The 13,821-nt window shown below is 30.2% G+C and overlaps 1 protein-coding gene across 1 annotated transcript; it reads right to left on the bottom strand.

The window, feature by feature from the left end:
* Positions 1–3,433: 3,433 nt before the first annotated feature.
* On the bottom strand, positions 3,434–4,690 carry LOC139848706 (protein FAR1-RELATED SEQUENCE 5-like). The gene is made up of 3 exons (XM_071838412.1): positions 4,552–4,690; positions 3,922–4,248; positions 3,434–3,789 (listed from the first exon to the last, which is right to left on the bottom strand). Exons 1-3 carry the CDS (start codon positions 4,688–4,690, stop codon positions 3,434–3,436), a joined length of 822 nt encoding a protein of 273 aa, XP_071694513.1.
* Between the last annotated feature and the right edge of the window lie 9,131 nt (positions 4,691–13,821).

Raw genomic sequence — 13,821 nt, 5'->3', positions numbered from 1 at the left:
TTATATAATTAAAGAAATCTTTTATTAAAGGAAATACTAATTTTTCACATTTACAAATTTTAAAGCATATTGTACAACCTTTATATAATAATTGTATTTTAATTATTCTAAAAAAATTTCAAAAGGCATTTATTATTATTACTAATAATTATTATTAAAAATATAAATACTCAACTTTGAGCAAACTTTATTATTATTATTATTATTTATTTTATTATAATAATTATAATTATAATTATTATATTATCAATATTCAAATATGGATTCTCTTTACGAGATTAATTACGTTACATATGTATGCGAAAATACATGTCTCTATATATTTGTAAAAACAACGACAAGTTTTTTAGTCGAACGGGTCATTAAAATAAATGGCTTTAGCGTTTACATTTACCTAATACCTAAAACATATTATTAAATTGTTTCATTTAAACAAACCCGTGATTTCACGGGTCATTTCACTAGTATATATATATATATATATATATATATATATATATATATATATATATATATATATATATATATATATATATATATATATATATATATATATATATGAGTTCAATTAAGAACCATAGAAAATGAAAGAACTAAAAGAACCATTTTTAACCATTAGATATAATAGATGGATGGTTGTGATTAAATCTAAATATTAACAATTTAAAAATATAAATGAAAATACAAAAAGGGTAATTATGGAAAACTCGGTAGAACTGGACGACTAATAGATACAATTCACAAGCGGTTTAGAACCCTAACCATGTTTGCAGTTAACAAAGATCGTGGGTGGTTTCATACATCAATTAAAGATGGGGAAAATGTCGATAACTGCAAACATATTCATCATTCACAAACACGGAGTGCTCGATTTAGAGGAAAACAATTTGTGCATAAAATTGCTAACAGTTAACGGTAAGCTCTGTCTAATTGTTATTTTTGATTGATGTTAATAATGATTTTACGATTGAGTTGCTATATTTTTTGTTTTTATTACAGTGTTAATGAAATGGAAGATGCTAACGAAAACACCCAAATCGATGCAGGTATCTAAATTAGATAATACTTCACATTCTATTAATTCAATTACTGTTTACAGTTGCAGAATATTTACATTATAATGTGAATGTTTTTTTGCTTTGTTATGTCAGTAAGCATGGATAATAAGTTATGGGTATGTTCATATGTTTACCGCGTTTGTTCAAATGTTAATGTTGAAAGATGCATGTAAACAGTGTTAACAATTTTGATTTTAAAACTTGTAATACGGCTATGGTTTGTGTATATGGTAACATGAGCATTTGATAATGTGATATATGTTAATAAGAATCTGTTAAGAATGTGGTAACATGTGCCTATGTTCATATGCAACTGATAACGAATGTGGCTTTGTTAACATGGTAACCATGTTTGGTAATAAATTTAATGTTACAGTAGCAGATTAATTGTAAATGGTAACATGAGGATTTGATAATCTAATATATGTTCACATGAAGCTGTAAATAATGTGGTAAAATGTGGTTATTTACATATTAACCTGTACCGAATGAGGCTATGTTCGTTAACAGAATTTGTTCATATGTTATTGTTACACCAAGAGTTTAAATGTAAATGATAACATGATGATTGGACTAGGTTGAGCAGGTTAACTGAACCTGTTAACATCAGAATTTGGCAATGTTAAGTGAATTTGTTAAGTTGAATATTTGTTATAGTAAAATGTGTGCATATTACCCTGTCAAGAATATTGTTATGTTCATCTGTTAGATGTTTATGTTCATATGGTAACAGTGGTAACATATGTGCTTTTAAAATTTTATATATGGCTAAGTGTCTATGTTATCATGCGAATTGGATTTATTTATTTTTTTAGTTTTTTTTAGTTTTTTTTTTGTTGGATGGTTGCTAAAGTTAGGCCATCTGTAGTAACTTGTGTTAACACTAGATGTTCATAAAATGATAAGAATATGTTCGTTTAAAACCTTCATATTTGTTCATCACAGTTAACATAGTTGTGAACTTTAGGTGGTAAGAAAATAATGAAGTGGTTTTTTAGTTGTAATTGTGCACACTTTTATCAGATTGTTACTATGTTTACTTGTGTAGTTGTGCATATGAGATGTAAATTGGTGATGATATCTGAGCAGTTGTGAATGTTGATGATAACATGACTATTTTATATGTATAGTAATTGTTGCCTTCTGTATAATGTTAATGTTAATTTTCATGATTGTGTTTTGTGTGTTGTTAGTATGTGATACATGTGTGAACTAATTAAATGAAAATGAAAATGTAGGTATGTATGTGGGACGAATTAACTCAAACAGCAACAACAATCGTGTTATTATTCAAGAAGAAGACGAAGTTGTTAACAGTCTAGTAACATTAAAGGATAGAGAAGGGAAAATCAAATTTTTAAAGACTAGAAACTGAAAAAGGGGCGTTGAGGGTGTTGTAAAGGTAGCTCGTGGTGCAAAGAATATAGATGCAGATGATCCCAAATTCCCCTCTATTCGGACTAGATCATCACCTAAGCCTTTGTTTAGTGCTATTCAATACATGAAAGAAGTCCATAAAAAATGGTTAATTAGTATCGGGTTTGGTGAGTTGCTAAATTTTAAAATTAACATATTACCAGGAAAGATAGGATATTTTGTCGATAACTGCAAAGATATCTTATCAACGACTGCCATCGACTCTCAAACTTTTCCTTTGTAAGTAACACATCCCACATAAGTTTATGTATCCGTTTCCTCAGATCAGTGTTCTTCAAGAGCTCCCCACATACCTTATCATTAAAATAAACCAATATGTCAAATACGAACGAAACGATACATATAAAACGTAAATAAATCAACATTACATATTACCTTTTTAGGTAATTTCTTCATCACATGCCACATACATAGTCTGTGTGTTGACTCAGTAAACACGTTTGTAATAGCTTCCTTCATGGCTGGGTCCTGGTCCGTAAGAACCAATTGGGGTTGATTAGGATGGGCTGTTAAGAATGCTTTAAGCAACCATTCATAACTTTCAATAGTTTCATGCTTAAGAAGACCACCACCAAACGTTACACATTTGTTGTGGTGATCCACACCAGTAAATGGAACGAAAACCATATTGTACCTAATAATTTACATGAACAATATATACATAATGTGTAAGTAACTCATGTTAACGTATATATAAAACAATCAGTATGAAATAACACTATACTTAAAAAAAAAATTGACCTGATGATATATCAAAAAATAACAACTGAACATGTTAATCGCATACACTAACTAAATGTGCACTCACATGCATAAGACATCATACACTAACATTGGTTATACAAATAGTTATAAAAATATGTAAAATATATCCCAAACCTGTTGGTTCGGTACGTTGCATCAAAAGCTAGCACATCTCCAAACTCCGGGAAGTTACATCAAGACGTCTCATCAGCCCAGAATAAACCAACTAGCTCATCTTGTTCAATTTTGTAGTGAAAAAAAAACTCCAAATTATTTAACTTCCTCTTGCTGAACCTATCGATCAACATTTGTGCATCTCTTTCACCAATACAAACATTCACATCTCTTTGGTGATTCTTGTAATCAACAGCAGTTCCCCTAACTTGGTCATATCCTCCATTAAGGCAAGCACGTAGCCGGTATGCCTTGACGGGTCCAATATTGTTCATACGCACTGTTTGGATAAAATGCCTGTCTTCAAACTCCAATTGTCGCTGAGCTTTTGCGAGATGTTTGTCTTGAGGTAAATCAAGGACATGATTGTGTGTCTCTACAAAACCATACAATCAACATCTATCTGTTCCATCTATCATCTTTAACTTTATTCTAGCATAACAGTCTGTTACTTTAAAGTTCGAATTTCTTCTTCTAGGTACATTCATCTTTTGTACTTCCTCCTCACTGTGTTGTACAATATTGCTAGACTGTTGTTGATTATTTTTCACCTGCACATAACGTTGAGTTGTATCTACATTTATTTTCTTCTTATGTTTACCTTGCCTGTTGCATACAAACAACCTATGAGATAAATCACCATTTGATTTACGTTTAGCAGTGTACTTTCTAACAGAGAACCTGGCTTTTTGCGCATAACTCTGATACATAACTAATGCTTCATCGAGTGAATTGAACACTGTTCCTACAACCGGTTTGTCAAATTCCTGAACTTCGGGTATGAAGTATCTACTACCATTTAGAGTAAAAAATGGAACACTTGAACTAGAAGCACCTATCAACATCAAAGGTGAAAATCAATTGGTATGATACACACATCTGAAACAACAAATAATCTGTGACATTCGACTAATGAAAAAATAAAACAATTACAGCCTAACAACTTGGAAAACAAGATGGTCAGTATAATACGTTTTTATATAATGCCCAACAATAACAAAAACAGTGTAATTGATCAATATGTAACAATTTCGAGTACTTCATAATAGAATACAGTCAATTTAAAAAGTTAGTACAATATCAGATACAATGTAAAAGACAATTCTGTTACACATTATAAGAATACGTTACAACTTACCTTGAAATCGATTAGGGCTGAGAAATTCTTGAATAACTTGAGATGGTTCGACATCAAGTGAATCAAAAACCACTGATTCGTGACCTTCATCAGATATAATTTCACGACTTTCAATTTGACATTCAACATCGTCGTCCATTGATAATACTCCATAATACAGAAAAAAAAATTCATTTTAATCGATATAGAAGCGATCGATGGATGTGCAACTGATCTGGAATAAAAATGTTGAAATTGTTTTGAGATATGGATGCTAATGGTGTCAAAATACATGATGAATAATTGAAAAAACCAGACTCGAGAATAACCGCTACTACATTAAATTTAAATTTGATTTTTTATTAAAACCGAAAATCATTGTTATATATGTAAATTACCTGTTTACCCTCATGAATTATAGTTCTTCCAGTTCTTCGATATATATTGGTTCTCAATTGAACTTATATATATATATATATATATATATATATTGTAAAAATCTGATCAATGGTTGGTTTCACTAAATTATATACACCTAGAAATTTCAAAAGAATAATAATAATAACAATAAAAACACTATGTTTTGATCTTGATGTACCAGCGAAAACAATGAAGATGACATGATATTTTTAAGCTCCTCAACTGTGTTTACTTTTGTAAAATTAAGTTAAGTATTTCATAATTACAGTTTTAACCCGGAACTATTATTTTCATTAAAATTATTATTAATATTAATATTAATATGAAGTATGATACAAAAGATAACCAAAATATATACATATTGTGTTTGTGTTACGAATTCAAAAGATAGTGATGTTGTTAAAGTGATGATGATATTGATCTTGATGATGGGATGATGATAATGATATATTAATGATGATGATATCAATTTATGAATTTATTATTATTATTATTATTATTATTATTATTATTATTATTATTATTATTATTATTATTATTATTATTATATTATTATTATTATCAATATGATTATTATTATTATTATTATTAAATAATACAACACTTTATTCATTATCATTATTAATATTATTTTATCAAATAAATACTTATATAAAACATATATAAAAAGTATATATATATATATATATATATATATATATATATATATATATATATATATATATATATATATATATATATATATATATATATATATATATATATATATAACAATCGAAATAATATATATTATTAATATCAATATATAATTTGTTCGATTAAGATTATATGTGTTAATATATATAATTGATATAGGTTCATGAATTCGAGGTCAACTCCGCACTTGTTCAGTGCCGTCATATGCATAATTACTACGAAATACAGTATTGTGAGTTTATAGATCCCTTTTTAATTGCTTTTGCAATCTATATTTTTGGGCTGAGAATACATGCACTTTATTTTAAACGCAATGGATACAAGTACATACTTAATTCTACACTGAGTTTGAACCGAAAATCCCTTAGCTCTGGTAACTAGTAGCTGCCGGTTATAAGAACTGGTGGGAACGAATAGTTGTATATGGATCCATAGGGCTTGACATCCCCGTCTGTTCCAGGTATAGAAACCCTAGCCTGAACTATAAAACAGACGTATGCTATTTGAGTTTAATACACGTTGGTTTGCGTGTATTGTACATGTTGGTTGCATGTATGTTAAAACAGGGGTACTTATTATATGTAGTGACCCGGAAATTTCCAACCAAATTTAAACTTTAATCTTTATATGTTTCCGACACGATAAGCAAAATCTGTAATGTTGAGTCTCGAAAGTTTTGAAATCTATATTCATGTAATCAATTACCCTTTTGACTGTGCTCGACGATTCACGAACAAATTATTTGTAAATAAATATGTATAGGTGTATACATATATAAATGTAAATAAATATAATAATTGGAAATAATAATATTTAATCAATTGAATTAAGAATTATTATTTTTAAGTATTGACATTAGGAACTATTATTATTATTATTATTATTATATATATCAGATAATTAATAATATGTAATGTTAATATCTGAGATAATAAATGTAAATATAAGTTAAATTATGGTTGTTATAATAATAATATTATTATTTTCAATATTAACATCTACACCAGTATTATTAATATTATTATGAAAATGGATATAAATATAAATTATTATACTATTATTACTAATATTATTGTAATTAGTATTATTATTTGTGTCATTAGTAATTTTATTATTATCATTTTTATAATTACTTTTATTCTTTTTAATATTAGTATAATTTTGATAAAGTTAGTATTAAATATTATTAATATTAATTCTATTATTATTGTTACTAGTATTCTTATTAAAAAAAATTAATAATAGATTTATATTATTATTTAATGTTACAGAAAATGAGATAAGAGATATATAAATAATGGATATTCATTCATAGACATAAACACAGATATATAAAGATATATATTTATACAGATGCAAATACAGATCGATATAATCTCAGTTCCATGTCATTATCCTTTTAATATATTATTATTATTAATATAATTATTATTATTACTATTATACTCATTAATTCACAAGATATCAAATCACGAATTACAGCTAATCTGATTGTAGTTTGTTACACATCCTTGTCAAATTGTTACTTCTTTAATATCTGATACTAATCGATAACCAGATCAAACAAAAACGAGTACAAATCTGTTTCACGTCGTTGTCTACTTTTAGTCTATTTTCTTCTCTGATTGCATATTGTCGACTCAATCTTAACTACAATACAAGTGCAATCGAACCTAAACGCTGTAGTAATCGTACAAAATCACATTATAGATATACAACCCTACAATTGAGAGTTTAAAAAGAGAAAAACACGTAAACAACCAAGTCACCACCTTAGGCTATCGTTGTTGTTCTAAATTCATAAAGTAAACATCCACTTAATTGTTATTGACTTTGTTCTGCTACAATTCGATCATAGACCACCAACACAACCCAATTCAAACACCATTACCAACCCCAACACAAACTATAACTGCTACTAATTTCGGAATCGATCTTCATCCTAAAAACCCATTAAACCGATACCTTATTCTCCTGTTTTGTGCTACGTGTATGATTTGTTTACTGCTCGAAACCACCTTCTGTTGTAGCTATATTCCTGCAAATTTCTTCTGTCCTACTAATCGACGTTCATCTAAAAACTTACTACCATCGAGCAATATTAAAACCAAATTCATACCTGGTCGATCTCTGATGTAATCCGACCACAAACATTCTGCTGCTACTACGTTCTGCAGCTGTCCAACACCACTTCCTTTCTCCTTCTTCTTCTTCTTCTTTGTTAAACTTCTACTTTATTCTTCCTGCTTTTCGCTTACAACAGGCTGTTGTGACTTCGCATACTTTCTTCTGAATAAATCGCTGTACGTTATTCCTTCATATCAACGAAGCAGGATGGAGATGAGGTGAAGTATGATGTTAATGGGTAATGATAGTGCTGAGTAACTAAAGTGAGGAACAATAATAGAAAATAACAGATGATGACGCTTAAGTCGATATATAATAACAAATGATGAAGATGGTGACAGAAAGTGGAAGTGTCGATTGGATTTAGGTTATAGTGGAAGATTACAGCTGTGTTAAACCTAATCAATCATAACCGACACTCCATGTACTCCTTACTTGATTTACGGGCTTAAAATTAAAACAGGCCAAGTAAATTCGATTTTGTTTACAAGATGGGCTGTCGCATGCTGTTAGGCTGAAATAAATGGATCAGACTGCTATATATATATTTTTTTTTATTAATTCCGTTCCTGATTGCATCAAGCCGTTAATGTGTAAATGAAGATAATGATTGATACTCGATGGAATAAATGAATTTCGGTTAGTAGTTAAAACAAGAGAACAAAATAGATTAGATGGTTAGAGGTGTGGTCGAGGAACGAGAGGTCTTGGGTTCGATTCTGGCCTGGACATTTCTTTTTAGAAAACCTTTTTGAGGTAGTTTTCTTACTAATTATTATTAATATTGTTATTATTACTATTGTTATTATTATTATTATGAAATTTATTATTAGTGTTATTGTTACTATACTTAAAATTATTATTACTACCATACTTATAAGTATTAGAATTAGAATTATCGTTATTGTTATTATTATTACTAATACATGTAGTAACTATTATTTTTATTATCATTATGATTATAATTACAAAAAAGAATATTATATTACTATTGTTAAGTTAAGTATTATTATAACTATCGTACTACAAAATATTATTATTATCATTATTATTAATTTTATAAGTATTACTATTAATATATTTATTATTGTTAAGATTATTACTTAAGTATTATTTTGTAGTTATCTTTAGCGAGGTTAATAAAAGTAATATTATTTAATATTATTGTTATTATCACTAATATTAACATCATGATCATCACTAGCACTAGTATTATCACTAAATGTTATTATTAATATCATAACTAGTATTATTTTATCATTATTATTATTAATATTATTAATATATCAAAAAAAAGATTTTTATATATGAAAATATATTTAATACATATAACATAACAACATTACTAGCTTTATATACAAAATGAATATATGAGATGTACACATATTAATATAAAAATGATATAATTAGTAAATTATATACATATAACAACTTATTCGATTACAATTAAGTATATTAATAATCATAACTTCATTTCGTTTACGTTGTCACAACAAGCGTTCAAAGGTTTGATTTTCAACACTCCCTTGGTTGATTTTATTAAAGGTTTTCGTATTAGACTACACCATGTATGGATCACACTTTTTCTCGCCCCCTGATAGGGATGAAACTTACTATTAAGATCTTTGTTAAAAACTCTTGAGCCACTTTGGATGGCGGTTTTATAAAATTTGTTAAGAAAATCTCTGCACCCATAAAATGTTCTTTTTAAAGTTAGACATGATAAAAACGCGGGCCGATAAACCAGTTTTCCAGGGTACACTCAGTAGTCACCCCATCATAGGACAGGCACTAGGTGAGTTCCTACTCTTAAAATTTCACGGCTAAACGCAACACCCTCGTAAACATCATCTCTATGAATCAGTATGTTGAGATACAAGAATCATTTTGGAGATTCTTTTCACTCGGAATAAACCATTCTTTAGGACCAAGAGTTCACGTATCTTCTCATCCGCTCGTCCCCTTAAGTACACAGATAAATTCAGAACGAACCACTCGAAGAGTTTACTCTCACGCCTTTCGTGCGACTTTCTTTTGGAAATATAATATAAGATACTTTGAGAACCTATGAATCTCGTTATCCCTTTTGGGAAGAGACCACTTAAAACATCTACGACACTCAGGTGGATACTCTATATATTTCTTCCTTCATTGGTTGCAACTATATGTTGCTCTAGTTAACGTTAATCCTAACTTCAACGTGTAACTAAAAGGATGAAGTTACATCGCGGAACTGTGTTTTCATTTCATCCAAGGATAGGTTCACCTGCAGTATGGTAAACTAGGTGATATCCCTCATTGTTCGTTCAGACCGTTCTGAAGACACTATGAATAATTATGGCTTGCCAGTCCAATTGATCACTTTTAGCTAAATTTCGATTCACTTATTCAAATGAAACGTTCTTAAATATCGGATTCCTTATGCCTATGGTCTCCTTCCAAAATCAAGGGGTTAGTAAAATCAGTGGCTAACACTATCCAGACATCAAGTCGCATGGTTGTGATCACCATGTTTTCCATTCTATATGTCAGCTTTATATTACGACATGAGCGCTCGATGTTTTAGATGAGCTTAGAAATATTCAGGATGCATTTCACACATCCAGCTTACTAAAGGTGCCTGTAAGGTTAAACACACCATCTTTCCCTTTTGTGGATATACATTCAGATGACATACTCATGTTAATCGAAAACGAAATCAATTTGTTGATCTCTTAGGACAAGAGACTTTATTAATGGCATATACCTATTCTTACTTTCATACACCGAAATACCTTTCAGGGTAAATAACTTACTTCTAAGCCCACGAGACTCACGGAACTTTGATACGCTCCTTCTTATTCGAATACGGTACCATTGTTTGGTCACTCCTTAAAATTTCGGGACGAAATTTTCTTTAACAAGTGGGTAATGTAACGACCCTGACTTTTCCATCTTTAATTAATAATGGTTATTATTAATACTTGTGATTAAATGAATGTATGTGATTACATTTACTTGTTACCATGGTACACCATACTTGACTTTAAATGCCCGAAACGTCTTTGTGACACACGAAACTCACACGAATAATATTTTTGAATATTATTTACATTCATGATTAAGTTTTATTAATCATTTTAATTAACTAAGGTTATTAGTTAATTACTTGGACTTTTATTGGATTGTTATTTATTTGGACTTGGGCTTATTTACTTAAATTGTTACTTACATACATACTTGGGCTTATAAGCCCAACCTACATCTTATATGGACTAATTTAGCCCACCTTAATGTGTAAGTAATACTTTCAACTTAACTAGTTAGCTTAAAGACTCGTGGAATCTAGTTGCACACCATTTCCATAAAAACACCTCAAGTAACTAACTTTTTAAGCTTTAACATGCAACAAACTTGTGGACATTCTCCTCCTCCCCTTTTCTTTTTGGACCGTTGGCATTGGGGGATGCAAGGAGAGTTTAAAGTCTTTTTTTTTATCACTTATTACTTGCATTCTCTCTAGTTCCATCTCACTTTTACAAAACACACACTTACTTGCAACTCATTTTCTCTCATTTTGCCCTTTACTTGTAAGTAACATAAGACTTTTTCTTTCCTTCTTTTCCTTGCAAAACCGAAACCAACCATCCTTCATCATCATTCTTGATTTGTTGTTTGATTACTTGTAGTTGCTAGTTGTTGTTGTTACTTACAAGTTACAAGAATCAAACTACCTAGTTTCATTCTTCATTTATCTTGTTCATAACAAGAACATACAAGAACTAACTTTCTAGTTATGTTCTACATTTATTGTTTCAAAAGAAAGAAAGTTCATGGTTGTAAAGCATACTTGTAATTCATGTTAGTAAACTTTAAAGTTTACTTTCTTAAAGATCAAACTTTGGTTTGAATCTTTAAAGTATGAACCACCATGAATTATTTACTTGTTTACTAAGTTTATTACTTCATATTATGCACTTTAAATTCATTTTTTGTTGGTTAATATTGGTCAAATGTTACTAGTTAACTTTGATCTCATTAATCTTGAACTAAAGTTAACTTTAAAAGTTCAAGAACATGTAAGTAAGATTTCTTTAATTATAACATTGTACACTTATGTTAGATCTAGACTTTTGAGTCTTGGATCTTCAAGATCAAACTAAGAACTATGTTCTACATCTTAAGATCTTGATTTCATAAGTTCACTTTCAAGTTTGTAACTTATTATTAGTTTTAAAGTTCATGTATGTGTTAGATCTAAGACTTTGATGTAACTTTGGTTCATCAAAACACTTGCAACACTTAAGTGAGTTGTGCTTCATGTCTTAGACTTACACTTGGGTTATGATGGTCAAACCTTGGTGAAAATGATTCAAACACATCAACGAGTTGTACACTTGAAGCTATATGCATCAAGGATGAGAACCGTGATAAGCATCGAGCACCAAGAACCACCGGAACCTACTGACCCTACTGTTCTACTGTTTCAGTGTCTGACCCGTACGACCTGGGCTACTGTAATTATGATTTTCAGATATCTCTGTTCGAGTAGATAACTTTCCATATAGGACTCGTCTTAATTCGAGTTACGGTTTAGGATTTATGGCCCTCCGATCGTCCCTATGTCCATTTAACGTTGTGCTGAAAAATTCTGACCTACTCGCACTTAGACCGTCACCACGGTCAAACGAAGATGAGTTTGCTTCTGTAATTTTTACCACAACTAAAGGACTCATATATGGAGCCATGTCCACTGGTCTCACCTTATTTCAGTAGGTATTGATACCGTGGTGACTGACCGAACTCAGCCTTTGTTTTAAACTACTTTCATGAACGAAACTTACTTTACACCTTTTGTTTGATGATGAATGATGATGACCCTTAAGACCTTATTTACATACTTTTAAACCTATTCGGACGATTTACTGACTTAGTACTATTTGACTTAGGTTGAGGACCAGTTTGGACAACCTTCATTACTTGCTTACTTTCCGAGTCATACTTTACCGCTACTTTATCATTGTGAGTTATAGCATTCCCTTTTTACTTTAACTTATTTTGGGAACTGAGAATACATGCAGATTTTATGTTTTACATACTAGGCATGAGTACTTAAACTTTATATATGTGTGGGTTATATAACGGCAGAAACATTCCCTTTAGCTCGGTAACGTTTAGTCATTGGTTTTTGAACCGGTGAACGCGAATCTTAGATATGGATCCATAGGTTTTGACATCCCCACTCGGGCTAGTCGCGCTAGCATTTAACGAGTGTTTAATACTTCGTAAACATACGCACTTGCCAAGTGTACTTTCAGGGGGTGATATATTATTAAACGTTAAGTTAGTTACCGAGTGCCCACAGTTAAACATATACTTTATCATACTGATTTGGATTTCTATTTTGAAACGCTCTTTGTAGCAATGAAATCTCGTGGCCTACCTTACATTACTATTGTACTTAAACTATAGCTCACCAACCTTCGTGTTGACGTTTTTAAGCATGTTTTTCTCAGGTGCTTAAGGTTGCTTCCGCTGTTATACTAGTCTTGATGTAGACACCCTCTGCTTTAGAGATGTCACTGCATGAATGCTTACTTTTGCATTCAAACTTTAGTACTTTTGAAACGATGATTTGTAACGACCATTGGGGTCACATACACTTATTAATTGCTTCTACTTTGTGAAGCATACTTTTGATGTAAAACATTCGACGTTGGTTATGACGTCACTTTTATTATGAATGCAAACTCTTTTTGAAATCGCATATAGTACTTAACCTTGTAATGATCCTGTTGTTGATGGTCCGTACATGATGATTTAGTGCGGGGCATCACATTTGGTATCAGAGCATTGGTTGTAGGGAATTAGGTTGCATTAGTGAGTCTAAGACCGACCCGAGTAGGATTCACTAATAGGACTAATCTACAACTTGCTAGTTACTTGTTTCCGCTGAACTTACTGCATACTGCTGCTTGCTTTTACTACTATATATCGTATGCTGCTACTTGTTTACACTACTGCATGATATTACCTACTTTCGATTGCATGCTACTGTGTTATATTACT

This window comes from Rutidosis leptorrhynchoides, chromosome 5, assembly GCF_046630445.1.
Source record: "Rutidosis leptorrhynchoides isolate AG116_Rl617_1_P2 chromosome 5, CSIRO_AGI_Rlap_v1, whole genome shotgun sequence".
Taxonomy (NCBI): Eukaryota; Viridiplantae; Streptophyta; class Magnoliopsida; order Asterales; family Asteraceae; genus Rutidosis; species Rutidosis leptorrhynchoides.
Note: the sequence above shows the minus strand (reverse complement) of the source record. Positions and strands in the feature narration are given on the sequence as shown.